This window comes from Carettochelys insculpta, chromosome 2, assembly GCF_033958435.1.
Source record: "Carettochelys insculpta isolate YL-2023 chromosome 2, ASM3395843v1, whole genome shotgun sequence".
NCBI classification, from domain to species: Eukaryota; Metazoa; Chordata; order Testudines; family Carettochelyidae; genus Carettochelys; species Carettochelys insculpta.
This window is the reverse complement of record NC_134138.1, coordinates 241,578,634-241,604,790: the sequence shown is the minus strand read 5'-3', so window position 1 is coordinate 241,604,790 and position 26,157 is coordinate 241,578,634. Positions and strand designations below refer to the sequence as shown.

The following is a 26,157-nucleotide window of genomic DNA, read 5'->3' as shown; positions in this document are numbered from 1 at the left end:
GAGCCACTATGTTGGAGGCCTGTGAGAAGGGATCTTGAGGCAGTGGGAGCTTGGGGAAGAATTCTAATTAATTGTGTCATGAATGCTGGGAAAGGGTTAACTCTTGCAGAGACAGTTCTCAGCAGGTAAGCCAATGGGAGGGAGAGAGACTTTTTTTGAACTGAGAACAATTGCAGTCTGAGGGGTATTTTGTCTGTGTGGCTGATGCAGAGGGGACAGAGAGATGATTTCTCCTAAACCATCAGAATGAATCCAGTAAATATATTGACCATTTCAAAATCAGCTGTATATATGTAAGTAGAAGGCAAATGTGTAGCTGAATGCAATTGGGTTATTTTGGATTTGATGTGGACTGTTTTTTCAGTGGCTTTGGTTAATGATGTGATTCATTTCACTCTAATCCGTACTTTTAAGATGAATCCCAGGGAAGTAATTCTCTGTGCTGCAACTGGTATGATTAATTTTCTCTTGTTTTGTGAACAAACATATATATTTTTAAGCAAATGATTTGATTCCTGTATCCTAGAGGAGAGTCTGTGTACATTCATGCCTTAGACTGAAAGGTCAGATACCAGATTAGTTTTTTGTTCCCAAACTTGCTGTAAAGGGAGGGATAGGAGCTGTGATTTATCTTACAGGGAGACATTCCCAAGTGTGTTTTCTTGGCTTAAAGGGTTTTTTTGTTGTTGTTTTTAATGGTTCTACTTGGAATGTGGTGGGAGCAATTAATTTTTTAAAAACGCAGACTTTAACAAACTCAGAAACCAGTAGATGAGGTACTGTGGGAAGCAAATATAAGGCAGAATTGTTCAGAAGAATGAGCAGATTTTAAAAGATACACTGTTAAAGGCACAACATAAAATGATCCTAATGAAAAGGAAATATAAGAAGAACAGAGGCTCGTGACTGTATCAGAAGCTCTTTAATGATTTGAAAATCAAAAAGGAATCCTACAAAGATTGGAAACAGACGGATCGCTTAGGGGGAATATGGAATAATAGCACAAGCATGTAGGGACAAAAATCACAAAGGCTAAGGCACAGGCACAAAGAGAGTAACAGCTAACAAGGGATATAAGGCAATAAAAAGCGGTGCTATAAATACACCAGGAACAAGAGAAAGATCAAAGAAAGAATAAGTCTTTTATTTAGGCTTTTGACTCTATCCTACATGACAGTCTTGTAAGCAAACTAGAGAAGGTGGCCCAGATGAAGTTAGTATAAAGTGTGTATACAACTGGTTGGAAAAAAACTGTACTCAAAGAATAATTGTCAAAGGCTCACTGTCAAACTGAAAGTAAATAGCTAGAGATCACACAGGAGTCTGTCCTGGGCCTGATACTAGTCAGTATTAATGGCTTGGAGTGGAGAGTGTGCTTATAAAATTTGTAGCTGTGATGGGTTGATAGTACTTTGGGGGGACAGAATTAGAATTCAGAGTGATCAGCACAAATGGGAAAACTGGTCTGAAAATCAACAAGATGAAATTCAGTAAAGAAAAGTGCAAAGTACTACACTTCAGAAGGAGAAAAATGAATAACTACAAATTGGGGAGTAGTTTTTAGGTGGTCATACTTCTGAGAAGGATAATCTGAGGGACATAATAGATAACAGATTGAATAATGAACCAACAAAATGAAGCAATTGTAAAAGAGGCTAATATAATTTTGGGGTGTATTTAACAGGCTTAAGACACAGAAGTTAATTGTGCTTCTCTATTTGGTTCTGGTAAGGCCTCAGCTGGCGTATTATATCCAGCATGAATGAATTGGAAGGAGTAAAGAAAAAAAAAACAAATGATCAGAGGTTTAGAAAACTGGATATGTGTAGTCTTAAGAAAAGAAGTCTGATGGTGGTGGGAGGTATGGGGTGGAGCTAAGTCTTCAGATACCTTAAGGAGTGTAATAAAAAAGATTGAAATCAGATGTTTTCTGTGACCATTGATGGTACAGCCAGAGGTATAGCTTAATCTGCAGCAGGGGAGATTTAGGGGTAGATATTACGGAAAAATTTCAAACTGTGAAGATAGATAAGTACTTGAATAGGTGTTTAATGGATGCACTTGCCTCTCACAAATGCCCCCAGCTGAACATATTTGCCTGCTCTCCAGCTGATTCAAACACTGTGTGTTAAATAAAGCAACTCCTTTACAGGGTAGAAGTCCAATAGGCATTTTCTCAATGTCTTGGTAATGTTATTCCATGTTTGTCCCTGCTCTGGAATAAAGGGGTGCCCCAATTCTCCTTCCCTGGAGGCAGTGTCTTTGGCTTCTGGCCCCCGCTCTTCAGCTGAGTCACTGTAGTTCAGTTTTTCCTTCCCCCTCATTTCCTGTCCTCAGGATTCCTCAGGGTTCTGGCCACTCCTCCCCCTGTGGCTAATTAGGGTTGCAGGCAACCTGAGTCCACCCTCTAATGTGGATCCCAGCTGAAGGACCATGTAGGTAACAGCTGTTGCAATGTCCCTTCAAAGAACTGTGCTGTTGCCACAATTCCCTGGACCAATTCTCTATGGCTCCCACATCCCTATTTCCAGCACCTGTGCCTCAGGTTCTTTTCTTGGTGGAGTCCCAGTAGCCAGCCTAGCACACTATCTGCTCTCCTCCAGTTCTGAGAAGGAACTGCTCTTGTTCTGGCCCAGCAGCTCTTCTGAAACTAGTCCGCTGGCTCCTCACTGACAGATCAGAGGAGCTCTCTACTGCCCTTTTCAGGGGTGGGGCATGGCCAGGACCATAAGGCCTCCAGCAGGGGCATTCTGGCCAATCACAGCAGCAGGATAAAGTCTCCAGGCAGCACTGGTGATGTGTCCTGCCCCTCTTCCCAGGCTGGGGGGAATGGGAGAGAGCGGCAACAGGAGCACCACTTGGAGTTGTTTCCTCCCAGCAGAGCCTGTGGGCTGGCTCTGGCCTCAGTTTGCCTGGGCTCCAGCCCACGAGGCTTGGGGCTCCATACCCCATTGGCAGGCAAGATGCTGGGGAGGGGAATCCCAAACCTCAGGGTCCAGATCTAGGCAAGCCACACTGGGGGGCCTGCGTTTACCTACCCCTGGCTTAAATCAAAGCCCAAGGGCTTCAGCACCAGGATTCAGGTTGTAGGCCATCTGCCTGGGATTAAAGGTATTGAGCTTCTGCTTCCCTCCCTGCCCCCAGGTTGGGGCATGGGGGTTTGGTGAGCTCAGATTTCAGTCTCCTATCCTGGGGTCGTGAAGTAATTTGTTTTTACAAGGGGGTTGCAGTACAATAACTTTTGAGAACCCCTGATTTAGTGGAATCAGATTTAATGAGTGTCTTGTGTTTCAGAGGAATCGGTGTAAGAATGACAGACCCAGTCTACCTTTGTCCTTCATTGGCTGATGTGCTCTCCAGTTATTTGTTTTTGCAAGTAAGTGCATTATTACATAGGGCTGCACAATTTTCAGTACAATATCCTTCAAATGGATCATTAGCATTCTAAAGAGTTTCCATTTTCAAAGTGCTTCCATAGCACACAATACATCTCTTAAGTTGGGTATAGATATAGACCTAAGGAAGAGCTCTGTGCAAGCTTGAAATCTTAACTCTTGAGCCAACGGTAATTGATTTAAAAAAAAGTACTGTCTTGCCCATCTTGCTCTGCAATAGAATAAAACACAGGTATCTATTTTAGACATATGGAAACTGATTGTGTGTGACTTCAAAGAGACACATTACAATTTGTATATATAGACTTTACATCTTCCAAGCACTGCTTTCACTTTCTCCTGGAATCTACACAAGCACTAGTGGTTAGTTTGGAATCTGAGTCTGTTACCACATACGGTTCTATTATTGTCATGCCAACTATTCAGTCAGGAGCCTACCTTTAGTTAAAAACAAACCCACCACTTGATTTGGACTTTGAAAAAAAAGTCTGCTTCAAACCAAGCATGGGAAATCTAGGGTGGAGAGGAAGAGGGAAGCACTGTATTCCATCTGTAATTCGTGACAGTGTACCTTATTCCAGAAGTTCTAAAGTGTGTGTCTCACGTTTGTGAGAATTTCTAGTCATAGTGCAGGAGGTTTAAGGACTGTGTTCCAGCCTTAATTTCCTGTTTTTAGTTTCAGTGGGACCTCTTTTTGTTCTTTTCATACATAATTCTTACCATCAAAAATATTTAAATTAAAAATATTGTCCTTTTAGTGCTACAGATTAAATATACTTCTGCAGCTTTTAATCATTGGGGAAGACTTTTTTTAATCTGGTTTTTGTTTTTAAACAACCTATTCGTTTGAGGCAGTTAGCTCACCAGTATTATGGAGTCTTTTATTTGTTGTTGGTGGTTTGGTTTTTGTTTAATATGGGGAGCAAATACTGGTGTAGGTAAGTAGTAATTCTCACTTCTGTTTGTCAGCGTATGGAATGTAATTAGACCAAGAGCTCAACTAGATCTAGTTCCCATGGAAGTAATACAATAGCAATGTGCTATTTCGAAATGCATTTTGTGTGTAGCAGTGTTATTTTGAAATAAACTATTCCAGAATAACTCCTCTGGAATATCTTGTTTTGGAATACCACTGCTGTATAGACATAGCCTGACTTAAGGCCTACTCCAAACTTTAGGATTCGAATAGAGGGTTTTAGCAGAAATTTCTTCAGAAATTTCCATCCTACTTAATGGCTCTAATTGAAAAGAAAATCATATGGCTCACGATGGACCATGTTTCCTTTATTTTTACCCCTTGGGTTATGCTACCATATGCTGTAGTGTTAACATGTATCAGAGCTGCAGCTGTGTTGTTAGTCTGTATCTACAAAAGCAACAAGAAGTCCTATGGTGCTTTTATAGACTAACGGATTTATTGGAACATAAGCTTTCATGGGCAAAGACCCACTTTATCAGATGGACACAGTCTTGAGTAACTTTTTATCCAGCCAGAGTTTCTTTATTTTTGTTAGCTCGTGGGCTTCAGATTCTCAGAACCAGGTTAAGAGTCTCTCTGAAGGAGACTGAGGCAGACTCCAGAGCTGATGACACTGCCATTATGCTATACCAACCCTCAAGTGTTTGCAGAAATGTTTTGTTTTGAGCTATTATTCTGCTTCCTATTTGCTTTCTTTAGAGCTTACCATTAAGCTAAACAGATACATACAATAAACATCCTAATAAGCAGGTCAGTAACCAGCTCCATGTCAGTCATAGTATTAGCCTGTTTTATTTTGCTTTATAGTTTCCTTATACACAGTCATGAATTGCCAGGAAATGCCCAACATTCCAACTTTTAATGCTTAAGTTTAAGAGGAAAGTGACCACAGGTGTAAAGTGTAAGATAGGTATGTGCTTAATATAAAGCATTTAAATTGAAATTTTTGAGGCTCTGTAAGGTAGAGCAGCAAAAATATAAGTGTCTTCACTGTTTGAGAGAGATTTGTTATATCAGAAATAAGACTGTTTTAAAACATTAATTCAACTTTCTTTTTTTATGGTAGAACTTGCCCTCTGCAGTTGTAAGCCATGTTTTAAACCCTCAGCCAGGAGAGAGAATTCTGGACATGTGTGCTGCACCTGGGGGAAAAACAACCCATCTTGCAACATTAATGCATGACCAGGTAAGAAAAATCACTGAGCATTTTTTGTCTTAATGAGGAAGGCTTGATCTGCATTTTACTACTATGGCTCCCTTCACTTATGTAGTGCTGTCCACAGATAACAGAAAATATATGAACGTGCTGCTTGCTTGGCAGCATGGCAGAATTATGAAATAAATATAGGTCTTATAGTCACTTGTTACAAATAGAACCTTATTTGCCGCAATCTGATCTGATTTTAGTGGCTATTTGTGACCAAAGTATTTTTTAAAAACTGTTCTAATCTTTATTTAGCAAAGGCATTAATAATACATAGGGTAGTGGTGAAGAATGTACAAGAGCCTTGAAGATGAGAATACATGGGAAGCATTACTGATCTATACAGGTGTACATGCAGTGAAGATCCTTACTGAGTTTTAATGTGTGATGCATTTTGAAATGTTACTATATTTAAGCATGCTCATTGTTCTTGGAGTGTTTCCACAGTCAGTATTTCCACAGTCATTGAAAATTTTTCCTTCAGTGGTATCTTTTTGGGTGACTTGATAACTCTGCTGTTGTGCATTGGTATAAAGGTCCCAGCTGCCCTTGTGCTATTTCTTATCTCTCATGATGGTCATTGGGATCACTTGGCTCTCTTAGCAAGTGCTTTCAGTATGCACGTTCATTGTGAATTACTCATAGTAACTGCCTTTTACTCTGTGTACATATGAGTGCATAAAGCCCTCAAAAATTGATTTTGGATATTTGAATAAAACTCAGAAGTTTGTTGCTAAATGTAAACACCGTAATAAATGAAGATAAACTCCCCCCCCCCAAAAAAAAAAAAGAATCCCTAAGTATAAAAGCTAAATTGTCATTTTTGACTGGAATGGAATTGTATGAGAGATCTCAGTTTGCAACAGAATACATTACTGTAGTTATCCCTATATTTGCATTAGGACTTTTCAGTGGTTGTGTGTGTGTGTATGTACTTAAAAATAGCCCTACATTTTGCTGTATATGATCATCTGCTTGAAATAATCAGTGTGATACTAACTCTTCAGCATGGGACATTGCAAATGTGCATTAGGCATTCAGAAGGTAGAACCATTTACAAGAGAAAAGCTACAGTGTTGAATGGAGACTGCTATATCGAAATTCTTCATTACATCATTGATTTATTTCTATCTATAGTATTTGCACATGCTTGCAGTTTCATAACTTGGTGGTGAATCTGCAACTTTTAGACATTACATATGTTTGATTTACAAGGAAAATCATGTTCTTCAGAGGGTAATGGGTACGTCTTTCCTACAGGGAAGATTGACCCTGCCATGGTTGATCTTCCGGGATTGGATTTAGCGTATCTAGTAGGGATGTACCAGATCAAACATACTGGGTGCCTGCATTGGCATCGATACTCTTGTCCCTTGTTAGGATTAAGAGAAGATGATGGGAATAAATACTCCTGTCAACCACCCTTACTGGACATGGCCCAGAAGCCCGAATTAAGGTACTTCTGCTACAGCTGCAATGTAGCTGGAATTGTGTACCTTAATTCGACCTTCTGCTTAGTGTAGATTTGCCCTTATTGTGATTAACTGTAATTCCATCCAAAGACTCTACCAACCTCAAACTACACAAGAATGCGGTTGTTGAACTGGAAGTAGTTGTTATATACTTCCCAAACAAGTATAAAATAAGGCTTCTTAATGTTTCTGCCTGTAAAGTGCATTTTGCCATATGTTGTATTTATTAAGTAATTTACATTTTCAAAATGTTTTTAGTGAAATATTGTGATGTGTGTTCGTGACATTACTTTAGCATTATAACATCAGTATATTATATGATTATATTGTTAGCAGATCAGATAATACAGCCACTTTTGGAGAGGGAGTCTCTTAAAATTATTAATTAAAGCTGGTTGATAAATATGAAAATATTACTGATTTTTCCCCCCCTCCCCATTTTGACTGAACTATTCAGTTAAAATTTTAGCCAGTTGTAGAGATCATCTGAAAACAGAAAAAATGTTCATCTAAGTTATAATTGCATTTTTCATCCTATTTATCCAAAGCCACAAAACAAAGATTCTGATGAGAACTGTAATTTGTTTTTAAAGTGGGAAAAAAATGCATGATATGAATTTGAGTATAAATAAAAGTTAACAGGTGTTGCTGTAGCTACTTATTTAACCACTACTTTTTGATGCACACTTCACTTTTTCAGGGTGAAGTGATAGCCATGGACAAGATAGCTAACAAAGTCAAAACAATCAAGCAGAATGCAGCTTTGTGGCAGCTGAATTGTATTAAGGCATTTTGCTATGATGGAACTAAGGCACTTGCCATTGGGAAAAGAGAGGATGGACAAGGTAAAGTAAATGACTTGAATTTTGATGGTTTTTTAGAATAAAATTATTGATTTTGCTATTGCTGTTAAGCCCGTTTCAGTATCCAAAGTCCTTGAAGCATTGGCACATCCCCAGGGTATGTCAGTGTTCTTCCACTTGTTACCCTTCTGCAATTATTGGTTTCTCAACTCTGCACATGTAAAACTCAAGAACTATCCTTATTGCCATCTAATGTGCTTAAGGAGGCATTCCTTCCTACTCCAGATAATATCAGAGCGAGACTGCCTCTAAAGCATGATAGTATTTAACTCCACAGTCTAAATTGCTTGGTGTTTGTCAGCTCCATCTCATCAGTGACTGGCAGATCACTTGGCTTCTGTGTGCCTCTGAATTCTCATTTGCATTATGGGCATGTTAATATTTATTTCCTAGTAGTACAATGAAGCTCAGTTTGTTAATGTTTGTGGAGCTGCTTAGGAAAGACAGACAGAAACTGCTTTAGAAGCATAGATCATTACTTTTATTTTAGGTCAGTTCATTTAATTTTCTGAAGTGCTGTATTATGGTTCTGTTCCCAGGATGGAAATTTTTAAGTTGTATATTTTTGTCTTTTTCATTCTTTTTCATTTGCTATGCTAATTAAACAGCATCTTTTTCAAAAGGGACTGGTTAATTCCCTTTCCCTGGTAATTCAGCGAGGTCAGTAGCTGTCAAAATTATAAGTTTATTGGCAAAATTCATGCACCTTCTACATGTGGGGCAGTGCTTGATAGTGTCCCATACCTTACAGTCAGAGTGCTTTCCAAGGTCAATTTTTTTTAACCAATATATGTGCATGTTATAGTAGGTAGTATTTAGTGCTTCTTCTTCGAGTGTCCCCGTGGGTGCTCCACATTAGGTGTCGGGCTCGCCCGGCGCCGCAGATCGGATCTTCCAAGCAGTTTCTGCCGGACCGCGCATGCGCCGGTGCGCGCCGCTCCCCCGCGCGCTCCCGGCCATGTGCGCGATCCGGTCCCCGCCAGTTCCTCTTAACCGCCGTCGGCTGCAGACGGAATCCAACTAGGCTAAGGCCAAGTAGCGTATTCAACGACTTTATCTGTTTTTCTTTAAAGTTTTTTTCAGGCACTTAGGCTACTACGAGTTAGCCGGTTGTTATTTTGTAAAAAAAAAAAAAACAAACAAACAACAACGAACAAGCTACGAGCGGGACAGCTCAGCCAGTCCCAGTAACAAGCGCCGGAGGCCAGGAGCTAGGGCCATCAGCCCTCCTGCTGAGGCAGGCCATCGGATGGGGAAAACGGCACAAAGAAGGTGCTAAGTACCCACTTAAAAACTCAAAGACTCACCAACAATGTCCTCTTCAGGCTTTAAAAAAAAAAAAAAAAAAAAAGTGAGTCCTGCCGAGAGGCGATGCCAGTGTCCGATGGGCACAGTCTATGCATAAGGTGCGTGGGGGAGTCCCATGTGGCACAGAAATGCGCCTTCTGCGCTAAATTAACAACCAGAGCACGGAGGGACAGGGAGATGAGGATAAAAATGCTGCTTCTTGATAAGGCCCTCCAGCCAGAAGCGCCGGAGCGGCCGCAGCAGGAGGGACCCTCCGGGGCCCTTAAAAGGAAAGCTGCCTCCCTCACTCCATCAGCGCAGAAACGGAGGAAAGTATCTCCAGCCCGATCCCTGCCGGCAGCAACAGCGAGCGGGACGGGAGGAGCAAGCAGCCCCCAGCCGCAGCAACAGCTGATCGGCGGCGGCACGGAGAGCCACGTGGAAACGGCTCAGCCTCCGATACTCAGCCAGCCACCCCGCACCGCAGGCAGGGCGGCGGCTAAACAAGCGCTGGTACCGGCGGCACCGCAGGCAGCGGCACCGACCCCCGGGGAACCGGCGGTGCAGAGCGCGCAGGCATGCAGCCTGCCGGCACCGGAGGACACCGCACATGCGGCACCGCCCTCGAGCGTGCCGAGCTCGGTGCCGACAGGGCCGGAATCCCCTGTATGCTCCCCAGCCCGATCCCTGCCGGCAGCAACAGCGAGCGGGACGGGAGGAGCGGGCAGCCCCCAGCCGCAGCAACAGCTGATCAGCGGCGGCACGGAGAGCCACGTGGAAGCGGCTCAGTCTCCGATAATCAGCCAGCCGCCCCGCACCGCAGGCAGGGTGGCGGCTAAACAAGCGCTGGTACCGGCGGCACCGCGGGCAGCGGCACCGACCCCCGGGGAACCGGCGGTGCAGAGCGCGCAGGCACGCAGCCTGCCGGCGCTGGAGGACACTGCACGTGCGGCACCGCCCTTGAGCGTGCCGAGCTCGGTGCGGACGCCGGAATCCCCTGTATGCCCCCCAGCCCGATCCCTGCCGGCAGCAACAGCGAGCGGGACGGGAGGAGCGAGCAGCCCCCAGCCGCAGCAACAGCTGATCGGCGGCGGCACGGAGAGCCATGTGCAAGCGGCTCGGCCTCCGATAATCAGCCAGCCGCCCCGCAGCGCAGGCAGGGCGGCGGCTAAACAAGCGCCGGTACCACCGACCCCCGGAAAACCGGCGGTGCAGAGCGCGCAGGCACGCAGCCTGCCGGCACCGAAGGACACCGCACATGCGGCACCGCCTTCGAGTGTGCCGAGCTCGGTGCGGACGGGGCCGGGATCCCCTGTATGTCAGGGGCGGAGTTACCTCCTCAAGGGAGGGGGAAGACTGCACACAAGAGGAGGCATTGCAGCCCCTCTCCGCACAGGGCTGTGGAGTTGCTTTCTCACAGCCCTCTGCTATGTTGCAGACTCCAACTAGAAGGCAGGGGTCCCCCCCCAGCCTACCCGGAGCCCCCTTCTCCATTTCTGCAACCAGCCTCACCCTGGCTGGGACCACGCAGGGCATAGACACCATCGGCAATCTACTAGGGAAAAATCCCTACAAACGATCTCGTACCCCCGAGGGCAATTGCGACCGGGGACAGAGACTTAAGCATCTCAGGGGGGACTGGTTATGGAACCCCGAGATTTTTCCTCGCAAACCTCTAGTGAGAGGGTGTACCATCATCAGCGGGAACCGGAAGGGTCCAGGGAGACGTACCCCAGCGGTTCCTCGCTCTCCTCCCCGGATGAGGCTACGGCCCCGGGGGACGTCCATCCTCCGGACAATCTCAAACAGTTCCAAGAGCTGTTTTACGAGGGTGGCCTTCACGCAAGGCATCCAAACAGCAAAGGTGCAAGAGCAACACCATAAGCTCCTCAAAAATCTGAGACCTCCGGCCTCCTCCAAAATAGCAATACCGCTAATGACGCAATCTTGGAGTCTGCCACTATGATATGGCAGACTCCTGCGACTATTCCGCCTGTCCACAAGAGAGCGGAAAAAAAAAAAAAAAAAAATACTTCGTGCCGACGAAGGGCATGGAGTTCCTGTTCAGCCACCCACAACCAAATTCTTTGGTGGTGGAGTCGTCGCAATGTGGGGGAACGAACAAACATGCCAAAAAGCTAGAGCTGTTGGGCAGAAAGGTCTACTCCTCCTCCACGCTACTGTTGCCAATGGCAAATTACGCAGCGCATCTAGCGAACCATAATTTCGACAACCACATTAGGTTAACCTCCCTCATGGACTCGCTTCCAGAGGGCACGAAACCAGTGCTCAAGGCCATCATCCGACCATTTTATAACCAGTGGCAAAGGATCACCACAGACAAATGGGTGCTGGAGATCATAGCCACGGGGTACGCCATCCCCTCCCAGTTGCTCCCACCGCCATGACCTCCACCCGGGGCCCCACCTCCAGGAGGCCTCCCATGTAGCGAGGCTCAAGCAGGAGGTAGACCATCTCATGCTTGTAGGGGCAGTGGAAAGAGTGCCGGAGCAACTGCAAGGGAGAGGGTTCTACTCAAGGTACTTCCTCACGGGGAGGTCCATCTTAGATTTTTCGAGGCCTCACCGATACCTGCGCAAGCAACGCTTTCGGATGATCACAAACGCCTCCATCCTTACGGCACTAGACGATGGAGATTGGTTCGCAGCCCTCGACTTACAAGGTCCTACCGTTTGGGCTCTCCTCAGCCCCCAGAGTCTTCACCAAGACCTTGGCAGTGGTGTCAGCCTACCTGCACAGACAGGGGGTATTTATATTCCAGTATCTGGATGACTGCCTACTCAAAGGGGCCTCGAAGGAGGAGGTACTACGCATAATATGTGTCACAGCAGGCACGTTCTCTTCGCTCGGCCTGCTTATCAATCTGACAAAATCAAAGATAGACCCCACACAGGACATAGAGTTCGTAGGGGCACGCATAAATTCTATTACAGCGAGGGCGTATCTACCAGAGACTCGCTTTCGGGCCATCGGCTCCCTCGCGCAAGGCTTCACCTTCAGCCCTATGGTGCCGGTTCTGACGTGCTTACAGCCGCTGGGCCACATGGCAGCAGCGACGTTTCGTAGAACAGAACGCCAGGTTACACATGCGCAGCATGCAGCATTGGCTGGCGAGCGTATACAAACCGGAAGCACACACTGTTCACAGGATGGCGTCGCCCACAACAGAGGTGCGCAAATACCTGCAATGGTGGGTAAACCCCGGGAACCTGCTAACAAGGGTACCCTTCCACCAACCACACGTATTGGTTTTTCTTACTACAGATGCCTCCCTCATAGGGTGGGGAGCACGCATGGGCGAAGAGGTGACGCAAGGGCTGTGGTCCTCCATGGAGCAGTCACTGCACACAAATATACTGGAGCTCAGAGCAGTGTTCAACGCCTGCAGACACTTTCGAGACCAAATGAAAGGCAAGGTAGTCGGGATCAGTACAGACGATACCTCCACCATGTTTTATATAAATCGGCAAGGAGGAGCTCGGTCCCGTGCCTTATGTGTAGAAGCAGTCCGGTTGTGGAACTGCTGCATCGCCAACAATATAACCTTGAAAGCCTCGTACTTACCAGGCGCTCGCAATGTGAAGGCAGACCAGCTGAGCAGGCGTTTCGCACTCACGCACGAGTGGCAGATCCGTCCCGATCTGCTGCAACCGATTTTTCCACGCATGGGGTTTTCCCCAGATAGACCTGTTTGCTACTTAGCACAACAAGAAGTGCCCACGATTCTGCTCCAGGGCAGGACTTGGACGGGTGCCCCTGAGGGACGCCTTCGCGATCTCATGGAGGGGCCCCCTGCTTTACGCTTTCCCTCCCACAGTGCTCATCCACAAAGTGTTGCACAAAGCCAGGAGGGAAGGAACCTGAATGATCCCGATAGTCCCAACGTGGGATCGACAGCAATGGTTCCCCCTACTCCTGCGCATGTTGGACCGGCCACCGATGTCCCCTCCGGTGGCGCTGGATCTGCTCACGCAAGCCCAGGGGTCCATAGTGCATCCGCACCCCCAAGGCCTGCGACTACAAACGTGGTTAATCCATGGCTCAGCTCCCTAGAGAGCACATGTACGGAGGAAGTGCAGCAAGTCCTAGAAAGTAGCAGGAGGACTTCCACCAGGAAGACCTACAAGCAGAAATGGACTCGCTTTACGGCATGGTGTTCTACCAAACAGCTAGCCCCCTTTCGGTGCCTATGGCTGTGATATTAGAGTATTTACTGGACCTCAAGAGAGGAGGACTCTCGCTATCCTCGTTTCAGGTCCACCTGGCCGCCATTTTGGCGTTCAGACACGAAGAGGAAGGGCACACGTTGTTCGCCCATCCCATGGTTACCAGGTTCTTCAAAGGGCTGGTAAGCCTATACCCCCCTCAGAAACTGCTTCCACCTCCGTGGAACTTGGACCTGGTGCTTAATGCGAAAAGGGGACCACCGTTCGAGCCTTTGGCCACGGTTTCCCTCCGCCTCCTTATGATGAAGACGACCTTTCTTCTCTCAATCACGTCAGCTCGCAAGATGAGCGAGCTTGAGGCAGTTACGGCAACGCCACCCTGCGCTGTTTTTCCAAGGAGGCGGTAACCATACGGCTGCATCCAGCCCTTGTTCCTAAAGTTTCTTTCTGAGTTTCATACTAACGAACCTATTGTTTACCCTTGTTTATCCAAAGCCTCATAACTCTAACAAGGAGGCGCGCCTACACCTCCTGGACGTGAGGAGGCGCTACCTATCTATATGGACAGGACCAAGTCCTTCCGGAGAACGGATAGGCTCCTAGTCTCTATCGCTCCCAAATCAAAAGGAGAATGTCTCTCTTCGCAGAGAATCTCTAAGCACATCGTATCTTGCATAAAAATGTGCTACGAACTCAAAAAGACTCCTTTACTGGCCACGCCCAGGGCTCATTCCACTAGGGCGGTGGCAGCATCAACAGCCTTGTTTTCAAGGGCGTTGCGCTAAAAGACATTTGCAGAGTGGCGACCTGGTCATCCTGTGACACCTTCGCCAAACATTACACCCTTCACAGGGTATTCCAAGAGGATACCCGTCTCTCGACAGCGGTCCTCTCGGGGACAAGCTGCACATAATCCAATTACCCACCTCCTATCTTGGGTTACTGCTGGGTAGTCACCTAATGTGGAGCACCCACGGGGACACTCGAAGAAGAAAGAAAGGTTACTCACCGTAGTAACGGTGGTTCTTCGAGATGTGTCCCCGTGGGTGCTCCACTACCCGCCCATCCTCCCCGCTCCGGATCTCTGTTTAGTGTTTTGCAGGAGCATCCGAGGCGGTTGGTCAAGGAACTGGCGGGGACCGGATCGCGCACATGGCCGGGAGCGCGCGGGGGAGCGGCGCGCACCGGCGCATGCGCGGTCCGGCAGAAACTGCTTGGAAGATCCGATCTGCGGCGCCGGGCGAGCCCGACACCTAATGTGGAGCACCCACGGGGACACATCTCGAAGAACCACCGTTACTACAGTGAGTAACCTTTCTTTGTGCACCAGCAGTACCAAAAGCCAGTCCATAGTACAGGTAAAATCTGTGCAGGCTTTACAACACACCTCTGCACATAAGTCTCACAAAGTGCTCCGTATTCCAGTCCACAGCCTCTTTTGCACAACAGCTGTAAAACAGAGTGTTTTTGGGGTGCTGGCATGTGACTGGGTTACTGTAAGATGAAGTATCAGAGGGGCAGCCATGTTAGTCTGGATCTGCAAAAGCAACGAGGGGTCCTGTGGCACCTTGAAGACTAACAGAAATGTATGAGCATAAGCTTTCGTGGGCAAAGACCCACTTTGTCAGATGCAGGTAGTGTAAGTTGAAGCTAACATCTTGTTTTCAATTATGATCTAAATTGAATTTTTGGGAGGCATTAGTAAAGACAACTTCTTTTCTCTTTATCTACTCCCAGATGTATGCTTCTTGCCTATGAGGTCCTGAGCTGAGGAGTCACTCTACTCCTGGTGCTGTAAGAACGTCTTGAGTTGTAAAGCCCAGCATGGTTCAGGAGAAGAGACAGAGTCAGGATAGAGCGTTGCAACAAGTTGTCAAGCAACTCCAAATAGTATTTCACTGTAATTTTTGGAGCCAGCTTGTGTAACATTCCAGAGCCTATAACCCAAGTCCTGTTTTTGTTGGCATTTTTTTAATATAGTACTTTCAGTACATTAAAATAGGCTTGAGAAATGCTAAAGCCTAAATTGATCTCAAATTGTTTAAGTGCCCAATGTTGTAAAGACAGTGGTAAGTAAAACATTTCCTTCTCAGGAATGAAATTTACCCTGTCATTACTAGCAGTGCTGCTCTTTCCTGGTAGACTGGGCCACTTCTGCAGACACAGTATACAGAGCACAAGCACTTCATGTCAGTCGTTCAGTGACAGCTTGCTGTTACTTGTGGGTGGAGTTTCAAGAAGAGAAAAAAAGGCTGTGTGTAATCAACTAACAGATTTATCTGCTGTTCTTAAAAATTGTAATTGCCCTTTGCAGAAGGCCCTCCGTTCTCAGCAGAATCATTTGATCGAATTCTTCTTGATGTTCCTTGTAGCGGGATGGGACAGAGACCAAATATGGCCTATTCCTGGACTCTAAAAGAAGTGACATCTTATCAGCCATTGCAACGCAAGCTTTTCACCACGGTATGTATGAATCATTAAGCAGCTAAATAAAACTGCACATAAATAGCTTTACGGTTAAGGATTGCATAGGTCAGCCATGTCAAACTCAAGGCCACGGGGCTGCATGCATAACGAATTTTTTTTGCAGCCCACGACTAGATACCAGTAAGACATCTCAATCACACACCTTTCTCTGTGGCACATGAACAGCAGGGGGCAGGACAAACACCAATCCTGGCTGCTGGGGCTGTCCATGTCCAGCGCATGCGTATTAAAACCCCAGGGAGCCAGGGGGGTTTCATCTGCGTGTGCTGGACATGGACAGCCCGCTGAGTTGTGGTTGGTGTTTGTCCCACCTCCTGCCACTTGGACGTGCCAGAGAAGGATGTGTGACTGTTCTACAGAGAGGGACAGTGAAACCCACATGGGCTGAGGTGGAGAGAGGTGTCTGCCTGGGGCAGCTGCAGGTAGGGAAACGTGAGGCAGAGCAAGGGCCAGAGGAGTGTGAGGCAGAGTAATAGGGGGAGGGAGTACGGTTGGGTGCAGTGCAACGATCATCCTAAGCACATCTGTACATATGTGAATTTTCTGAAATGTGTCTTTCAAATGATGTAACTAAAGTACAGTTATGTAATAGGAAACTACATTGTCTTTTCTAATCCCTTTGTTCCTCTGGTCTCAACAGGAGACATAGTACTAATGCTTATAATTTCATAATACATGGGAATAACATCAATTGTCAGTCATTGATTAGAAAACTCTATGTTCACATTTGGCCTCAGCTGATGAAAACAAATCCAACCTACTCCAGGGGGCTGGTTTATAGATCTGGATGGGGAGAGGTCACTTCCCTCATCCAAGGGAGCAGCACAAGTCCTAATGCTAATAGGGCAGGAAAGGTTATCTAATTGGTAGAAATGAACTTGGAAATGCCAGATCTTTTATTGCGTCCCTTAAAAGGGACAAAATGTCTATACATTTAGCAGAATGCCTGAGTCCTGGACAGACGGATTCTGGCACAAATATGTGTTACATTTATCTACTGTACTGTAATGGTTCCAAATCAATATACAAACCATCAGTTAACCGTTAAGAAAACTTATATGCCGCTGTATTGGTCAGAGTAATTGTGCATTTAAGTTTCAGAGGGTTGCCGTGTTAGCAAAAACCAATGAGGAGTCCTATGGCACCTTAAAGATGAACAAATTTATTTGGGCGTGAGTTTTCATGGTGTGGAACCCACTTGGTCAGATGCATCATAAATTTGGTAGTCTTTAAGATGCCACAGGACTGCCAGTTCCTGAATTTAAGATGTTCACGCTGTGCAGGCCTAACTGGTCTCTTTGTAGGCAGTGAAATTGCTGAAGCCAGGGGGCGTACTGGTGTACAGTACATGTACAATTACACTATCTGAAAATGAGGAGCAAGTCGCCTGGGCCCTGGAAACTTTTCCCTACCTCCAGCTTCAGTCACAGGTAGGAGGAATGGTTTCGGTGTACTACATGCAACTCTATATGCAAGTTTTAGCATTGGGATTTTAAGTGATAAGCCAAAGAATTCTGCTGTAGAATGCTACTCTGGAAACAATGAATAAACGACGAATGTGCTGCAAATCTGAACAGTGTATGGACTTCTTTTTCCCCACATCTGTTTGATCTGTGTCATTACAGTAATAGCTATACTGTAATAGCTATACCATTACACTTAAAGTATTCTTTGCTACTTAGTGGATTTAAATTTATTTCATCGTGTTCTTCTGAGCAATATCTAACCACACCACAGCAAATACTGAAACTCTTGGTATGTAATATCCCTAGATAGTTAGTTAGAAATGAATTTGCAATTAAAAGTACTTAAGGAAAGTTGTGTAACCCATGAGTGACAATATTGTGTTGACCAAGGAAAAGTTTTTTGGTTGGCAGCTTAGATGTGTGTTACTGCAACATGATAACAACTAGCGAATTTCAGGTTGGGTAGCAGGAGAGGTGGTTTGGATATCGAACACGTGGGGATTTGCATATTAAATCAGAGCACATATAATTGCACTTCACTGAAGCGAGCTTAAATGGGTTTACACTCCTACTCTCATCAGCGTATTGCAGTAAATCCATGTATCTGTACACCAGTCAGTCATGTTTTTCCTATAGCTCTTGGTTCTTAATGCATATTTGTACTTTTTTGTTCTTTTATTTCAACATCTCATGTGAGGCGCAAAATAGATTTCATTAATGCTATTGAAATGGCAATAAAAATCATGTGAAGTGTTGAAGAAAATGTGAGAGGCTGATGGGGGAAGGGGGAAGAAATACAAAGATGTTTTATATATGTATATGAGAGTCACCCTTGCATTAGTCAAGGGCATTGTCATTGTGCTGGAGGTGTATGAGAGCTATCCCCAGCAGCACAGACATACCAGCTAAAATAGTTCTGTTACAGCATTTAGCTCATTGCTCAGCCAATATTTGCAGATAGAAGGGGTATGAAAATAAGCACGGTCATTGAATACAGGTGTTATAAGATACTTCTCTCACTATTTATGCTAGTACTTACAGAGATTTTTATGATCAGGCTGGATGGGGCATGGTAATGGGGCACTTTGGCAGATGCTAACGAGGCACTGCCTTGAATATGCAATGTCTCGTTAGTAAAATGGCGGCTGTGCGGCCTTCGAAAGTACTGGTTTTGAAACGCACACCGCCCATGTGGCCAATGGCCTTTCGAAACGACCCCCGATTTCAAAAAGTCCCCTTCTTCCTATTTGGTTTTGGGAAGAAGGGATTTTCAAAATCAGGAGGGTCATTTCGAAAAGCCCCTAGCTACACAGATGGCGTGTGTTTTGAAACCAGCACTTTTGAAGCGCACGTGGCATCTGTTATGCTAATGAGGTGCTGCATATTCATAGCAGCACCTCATTAGCAGCTGTTGAAGTGCCTCATTACCATGCCCCCTCCAAAAGGAGGGGGTACCTTGGCCACAGCCGTAGAGTTCTGTTCTCCCAGGCTTTCATGTAAGCTGGTTGCTAAGGAGGTTAATTTGTTTCTTTTAATGGATTGCATGGCTGAGGGAAGGTCATTTTGATGCTGGTTTAGCATGCGGATATTGTAATTGCGCACTTTTAAATGAGCATAGAGCAAATAATTGAAGCATCTTTTAAGTGAAATTGTGAAAATGAGCGTTTGAGATAGGGATATGAAAACAAGCGTGACTGGCTGTGTTTAGCATTAAAAGAAAAGATGTTCAAGTTAAGTCTCTAAAAACTGTGATTCTCTGGTCTGTCAACGTCCAGCTTAACCATGGATGTCCCTGGGCCAGAGAACCCCAGTGGCCAGGAATTGAATGGCAGTGGCGCCTGTGGCTGCGAGTCCTGCCAGTGGTGACAGTCTCAGCGATCCAGCAGCCCAGGCGGGCCACTGACGAGTCTGGCTGGGGCAAGCAGCCTGAGTGTGTCTGGCAGCCAGTCTGAGGCACCCAGTAGCAAGGCCTGGGCTGGGCAGCTGTAGTGGTGCCAGTGCCCCAGCCATTCTCCTGACAGCAGGGCCAGGCCAGCTAACTCAAGCAGGGATGGCAGCCTGGCCAGAGCTCCTGGCAGCAAGGCCAGGAAGCCCAGCTGGGGCTGGAAGTAGAGCCAGTCTAGGGGGGGCAAGGTGGCAGAGGCTGGCAGCTGGGACCAGGAGTGGAAGTAGCAGGGAATATGGCAGAAGCAAAGTCCTGGAGGGGAGCTGGGCAGGGAGGCCAGAATTGACTTCTCCTGGTCTAGAAAACTCCCTTGTTTGGGACCAGTGAGGTCCTGAGGTTGCCAGGCCAGGGAGGTCCAACTTGGACTATCCAACATTTGGCAGAACTGGGGCTTGTGCTGAAGATTCATGCATGCCCAGATTTCCATTGTTGCTTGTCAATATGTTTACTATCCAGTTCCTAGGATTTCTCGGGTTATACCTACCATGTCCAAGATCAAATGCTTTGTTGACGTGCAGGAAAAAATAAATCCTGATAAGTTATAAAACATAATTTTCATTGAAATAAATAGCAAAACTCCCATTGATGACGGTATTGTTGGGATTTCGGTCGTGAAGTTGAACAATGTTCACTTGCCATCATTTCCCATGGAGATGTATAGGTAGCAGGAATATGCCGTGTTTTAAACACTTAAGGCTGTTACTCAGCTGAAATATCCTAATTCTCAAACCATCTACTTTAGACTTGGAATTAAATTTCTGCTACTTTAAGATTAAATATGCTTTCTTCTCGTACCTGTTGTGCATATGGAGTACTGGTCACCATTTGTGTTGTGCATATGAAGTACTGGTCTTTAGGGTCTAATTTTTCCGATTTAGGGATTGACATTAAACAGGGTGTATTCCCACAATGTTTCCATAGATATTTGAGGGTTTTGTGTGAATAGATCTCCATTACCATGAACCAAGATGTTTTTTCCTTTTCCTTATGAAAGTGTACAACAGAATTATCTCCAGGAGCTTGTTTGGGTTTGATTCATGTAGAAATTGTACATTAAATACATTAAAAGTGTTTAACAGTATTCTACTAGTATATAACACTATATGCACGCATACTTCATATGTACTTTTATACGTAATTTCTTGTTGAGTTCATATTTTGTTGTGTGTTAATTAATCAAAACAGTAATAGCAGACTAATGTAAATAAAATTATTTACTTTCTCATTCTAAAAGGAACCACGTATTGGAGGAGAAGGCATGATGGGAGCTGGATTGTCACTTGATCAGCTGAAGCTGCTGCAGAGGTTTGATCCATCCAGTGTGATTTCACATGGAATGGATATTAACTCTTTGCAGGGTTCCAGGGAAGAAGACCTGATCTCACTGGCAAATAAAGACTGCATAGGATTTTTTATTGCAAAATTTATTAAATTCAACAGTCAATAGGTATTTAACAACATAACATAACCTCTGGGCCAGGGGAGAACCTGAGTTAAGAATGTTCCAGTTGTTAACTGTTTCTTCTTGTGTATTGTTGTCAAGCCAACAGGCTGATAACATGCTATAGCTGCAGTAAAATTTCCCAGCTGTGCACCTGGAACAGAGCCACGTGTTAGAGCAAGAAGTCACAATGGCAGGAGGTGTTGATTCATTTTTAAATCTCCGTTAGTTTTTGTATTTGTAGTATCTCAGTGGCAAATTACTCCCTGTTGACTGTGTGTATAGTATTGCAGGTTATGATTACTGCTTGTTCTCTGTTTTCACTTGTTGGTTTAATATGTAAAGTTTTACATAAGGACAGATTTTTTTATGGGAATTTAAATGTTATATAATGTAGAAAAAAACTGGATTAAATACACTGAAAAATATAAATTCAAATTTTCTATGGGGACTTTACAAATTACTGCATCATTAAATAGTGATGTGTCAGATTTCAAAAAAAGCTGTTGTATAAACTAATTATAACATCCCCTATTCTCTGTGCATTTTATATACATACAGTACAGTTAGGCTTTGTAGCCTGAATTTTACAGCTATGTAGTTATACTACCCCTTTCACTCCAAGAAATGAAAGATACAATGCTTCAGTGTCAGACTTGCCATACATTAGCCTGGATCAGTTCAGAAATATCATCGTTGCACTGGTTGACCAGTGACATTTTTAAAGTCCAATATCACTTACCCAGTGAAACAGTAACAGAGGTAACCATGTTAGTCTATATTCTATCAAAACAAAAAGGCAGTCCAATAGCACTTTAAAGACTAATAAATTATTTTGTTAGCACACCACCTAATATGTTATTTTGTTAGTCTTTAAAGTGCTACTGGGCTGCCTTTTTGTTTTACCCAGTGAAAGTTACTCTCTAATCTATGCTGTTGGGATGGTGACAGTCTTTTTTTCATGCCACAGCGTATCATGTTCCTGTTTTTGTGTGTCAGATTGTGAAATATCCAATGCTAGAAATACAGAAACGTGAGCTGCAGTTACGGAAATATAGGGCTGGAAGGGAACTTGGTCGTCAAGCACAGGTCCCTGTGCAGAGGCAGGACCTGTTAAACCTCGACCATCCCTGACAGGTGTTTGGGCATCTTGCTCTTAAAACCCTTCACTGATGGGTCTCCATAACACTCCTTGAAAGCCCTGTTACAATGTTTAACTATTGTTACATCTCCATATTCATGGAAGGTACGAGAACCATTGGCACCATCATCTTTATAACAGTCCTTAACGTGCATTGACTGACTGTCACCAGGTCCACCTCCTTCCCTCCCCTCCAATTGTTTTAAGACTAAGGATGCTCTGTTGTATTAAATCTTTCCACACAGGTCAGAGTCTCTAAACAAGTGATCCTCAACTTTTCAGCATCATGTCCTAACCGCCTTGTCTCTGCTCCATGCTGTTGGAGGCAGTGCTGTGACTCACAGAGGTGCACAGGTATAAGGTCTGTAGCTAGGGGCAGGTCTGGGGATGGGACCAGAAGCAGAGCACTTAATGAGGGTCAAGACTGGGATCACCATGGGAGGTGACAGCCAGTGCTAAGTTCAGGGAAGGGCTGGGGCCATTGTCTCTCTGCCACTATGGCCTCTGCCCTCCAAACACATGTCCCCCAGTTTGGGGCCCCATGCGCTAAGCCTTTTGTTATTGTGGCTGCTCTTGTTTGGACTTCCCAGTATATCCACATCTTTCCTGAAGTGTGGCATCCACAATGGAACACAGTACTCCAGCTGAAGGCTGACCACTGGGCTGTAGTGCTGAACTGTTACCTTCATATCTTCCCTATATGTTAGTGTTAATACAGGCCGAAATATTTTCGCAAATGTTGGCTCATTCCATTTATGATGCACTCTAGCCCCAGCTCCTTTTCCACAGTCCTACTACCAAACAAGGTACCCCTCTTTTTTTTCCCCCATCTTCTATCTCAGATGAAGTACTTTGATTTCTGCGCAGTTCTCCAAGGTCATTTTGAATTTTACCTCTTTCCCCACCCACCAATGTGCTTGCAACATCTCCTTAGCTTGGTGCCACCCGCAACTCTCATAAGCATACGCTTCACTCCGTCATTTAATGACATCACAATAACAGGCTGCCTCCTCTGCCCCCATCTCCATTGGAATGTTAATGTGGTGGCTAATATAGCACAGACGGCTGATGACAGAAGTCAGCGCTTAAGGCTCTAAGGCAAAACATCGCAGTCCACTGCACAAGTGGCTTAACTGGTAGCTGATCTGGAGCTATAAGGTCTGAGTTCAGGAAGGAATTTAAAAAGATGTCAGTAAGAACTGGTTAACTTTAATAAGCCTGCAAAAATGTATACTGGTTCTGAGTGCTTATAGCTATTTGGTGTACTTAATTCATTCCAGTGTTAGGTCGTATTGGTTCATGCTATCTCCCTCATTTCCAGTACAAGGAGTGTTGCTGAACTAGCAATACATAGGAATGAAAAAGGTGGGTGCAGTTCAAACCACCTAAACTCTGTGGTTGATGGTTTGTTTGTTGTTTTTTTTTTATTCTGATCAGCAGCTTATGTGTAAAGCTGTTACTTACAAAATGTTTCCGTATTGGAGTAAAACTATATTTGGTTCAAGTGAATAGCATGGATGGTAGTTTTTTCTGTAAAAGTAAAATAATTTTTGAGTTCACTTCAGTGTGTTTCCTGGCCAAGATGTATCTGTTTCATTTGCAGATAAAACAACCTATTACAAGTTAAATAATGTTGTTACTCAAATGTCACTGTGGTTTGTTCTTAAATTTAGCTTCTGCTTTTTAGCCTTTTGGCTAGGGTTGCTTAATCTGTCCTCTGCAAGCAAGAGCCATTCCTCGCAGGGGAAGGAATCGGTTTGATAGCTCTTCTGTACTTCAGATGGATACCCTTAGAGTTAATGGAGAGGAACCTGAAGAAAGCCATCTACTGTCACTTTACCAAGCACTTAAGTGGAAGCCAAACCAGGGCAAAATGTTCAAGGTGATCAGCAAGAGGAATACCAGTAACCACTTCCTCTCTGGGGGCAGCTGCACCCAGTTTGCTGACTGGTGGTTTGGCCAGTGGGCCCAGCTCAACTGTGTCCCCTTGGTGGAACCATCTGCCATGGGAACTGGAAAAAGTGCTTCAGGAAGTGTGGCTTTGCCAATGAGATGCTGCCCCACATCCTGTATGGTTGCAAGACCCACTTCAGGCCCTGGCTGCTCTGCCACAGTGCCATCCAGGTCCAATTGGTCAGTGCAATCCTGCTGACCTTGGGAAGGATTACCATCGATTCTGTCTCCAGAACAGACAACATACTATGACCTGACCTTAGCTTGCTCAACAAGGAGCAAAAGGTGGTTACGGTGGAACACACAGTGCTCTTTGAAAATATGATGCTGGCTTTCCACGGGGCCTGAACTTGGAAGGTAGAAAAATACAGCCTGCTGGCCAGCACCCTGAGAGCTCAGTGGTATGAGGTCCAGACCCACACCAATTATGGGAGCCCCACAACAAGCCCATGCTGAGTGTGCAGCGTCAGTGGTGGTTCAGAGACATTTACATGGAGCATGTCATGGGCTACTGTAAGTACCAGAACAAGCGAACGAGACCCCAGATGAGGGACACAGGGAAATAACTAATTTCCTTCCCTACCAGACTACATTCTTCTACAAGAAGACCCATCACACACCGACAGACTAAGATGTACATAGGCGGAGAGCATCCATCTGCTTCACCACCAGTGGCTCTGACTCTGTTCACTCCATGGGTGGAGTTCCAGAGAACACTTACTCACTGATGTTTTAAAAACTCACAGGCCCCAATCTGCGACAATGCTGATTATGCACCATATGTAACTCATGAACTGTTTAAGCCAATACTTGGAATTCCCCATAACCCAAGCTTGACCCAAGATGTACACTGCCTTCCTTTTTAAATTGTGTAATGTCAACTTGACTTCAAACATTATCTCAAATAACAGTTTCCTGTGTTTATCTCCTACATCATATGTGCGAGAGGCTGCTTACGAGGGGAATGGTTGAGTTTGAATTTTTTCCTGTAACTTAAAAGGCTACCATAGGGTTAACTGTCACTAGCCAAGCCAATGTTTTTTAAAGATGGTTTGCCCTGTGTACAGTAGGTGTAAAGTCCTCTGTGAAGTCCTGTTACTTTAAATGTGTTAGCTAGCAAACACATTTTATAAATACAACCTATTCTCCTAGTCTAGACTTGACCATACTGACTACTCAGGAATAGGATGTATTGGCTAGCTGTTGGCCTTTATAAGTCAGTGCTAGTAAAAGATTCGCCATCATCTTCTCAGGTGCACACCTGGAATTAAATCCTGTTAAGGTCAATCAGGAAAGTAGGAGCTATATTCTGATACACATGCACTGAGGTGAGCAGGGAACTTCTTAGTTGCTGCTTTTGATTTGTATTAATAGCAAGAGTTGTATGGTGCAACGGTGAGTTTGGAAAAGGCAGAAGTTGAATTGTCAGGCCTGTTGTGAACTTTTCTACAATGATTAAAAAAATCAAAACAAATCTCTCTTCTGACTTAGAAAACGGGCTGTGTTGGAGCTGATCCCAGCTGACCTTTATATGAAAAGTTCTCAGTAAGAAACAAACCTCTTTTCTCTTTTGTAACTAAATTATAAACAACCCCAGCTTCAGGTGTTTCTACTGCAACCCAACCATGTCATGGCAAGGCCCAACTTTCTTTATAGCTCATATTTGTCAACAAGCTGCTTCTGACCCAACAGGATCACTGAAAATTGTAGGCCATTAACTCTCCTGCTTTGAACTACCGAAATGTAGTGTCAATATCATGCCTGTGATCACCAGCAGTTAGTTATCCACCTGGACTGCCGCTCTTGGTTATGGCCATAGCATTATTCCTTTATAGTGTCTCTGTCTTATAAGAGAAAAATGATGTACCAAAAATGGATTTGGCTACCCTAGCTTTTCTACTGTTTGAGGGATATGGGATAGGTAAGTGTGGTCAGTTGATGCAAACTGTCCTTTTTTGCTTAACTTTGCAATGTGCAAGTTGTGTTAAAAGCAACTTTGAGTCTTTTAAATAACATTGTTCAGTGCTTTTAAATAGCCTGAATAATCAAATAACAAAATAGGGTCATTCAGTAATTCTTTTAAAAAAGGCTTTTTTGGGCGGGGGGGAGGCTCAGGGGCTGATATAGGTACTTGCTATTAAAAAAAAAAAAGGTAGATGATTGCATGATGCAGGATAAGTACATTTGTCACGAAAAATCAGTGTTGAGTTGTGCAGGTACACCACTGTAACTGTTTCTGCTTTGTTGCTGGAAGGTGCACTTAGGTTCAAAATCATATTGAATACTTGGTTTTTCTTTCCAGTCTTTTTTTCTTTCTCATTCTCTCTGTCTCTCTAG

At 44.7% G+C, this 26,157-nt stretch overlaps 1 protein-coding gene across 6 annotated transcripts in view; it reads left to right on the top strand.

Annotated features, from left to right (window-relative positions):
- Nucleotides 1–21,491, top strand: part of NSUN6 (NOP2/Sun RNA methyltransferase 6) — a 36,928-nt gene extending 15,437 nt beyond the window's left edge. For all 6 annotated transcript variants that reach the window (XM_074984838.1, XM_074984842.1, XM_074984841.1 and 3 more), the window contains 6 exons: nucleotides 3,295–3,376; nucleotides 5,441–5,560; nucleotides 7,751–7,895; nucleotides 15,702–15,850; nucleotides 17,179–17,304; nucleotides 20,520–21,491. In XM_074984838.1, coding sequence (XP_074840939.1) covers nucleotides 3,295–3,376; nucleotides 5,441–5,560; nucleotides 7,751–7,895; nucleotides 15,702–15,850; nucleotides 17,179–17,304; nucleotides 20,520–20,732 — 835 coding nt within the window. In that variant the 3' untranslated portion in view covers nucleotides 20,733–21,491. The remainder of the gene's footprint in view (nucleotides 1–3,294; nucleotides 3,377–5,440; nucleotides 5,561–7,750; nucleotides 7,896–15,701; nucleotides 15,851–17,178; nucleotides 17,305–20,519) is intronic.
- The last annotated feature ends 4,666 nt before the right edge of the window (nucleotides 21,492–26,157 follow it).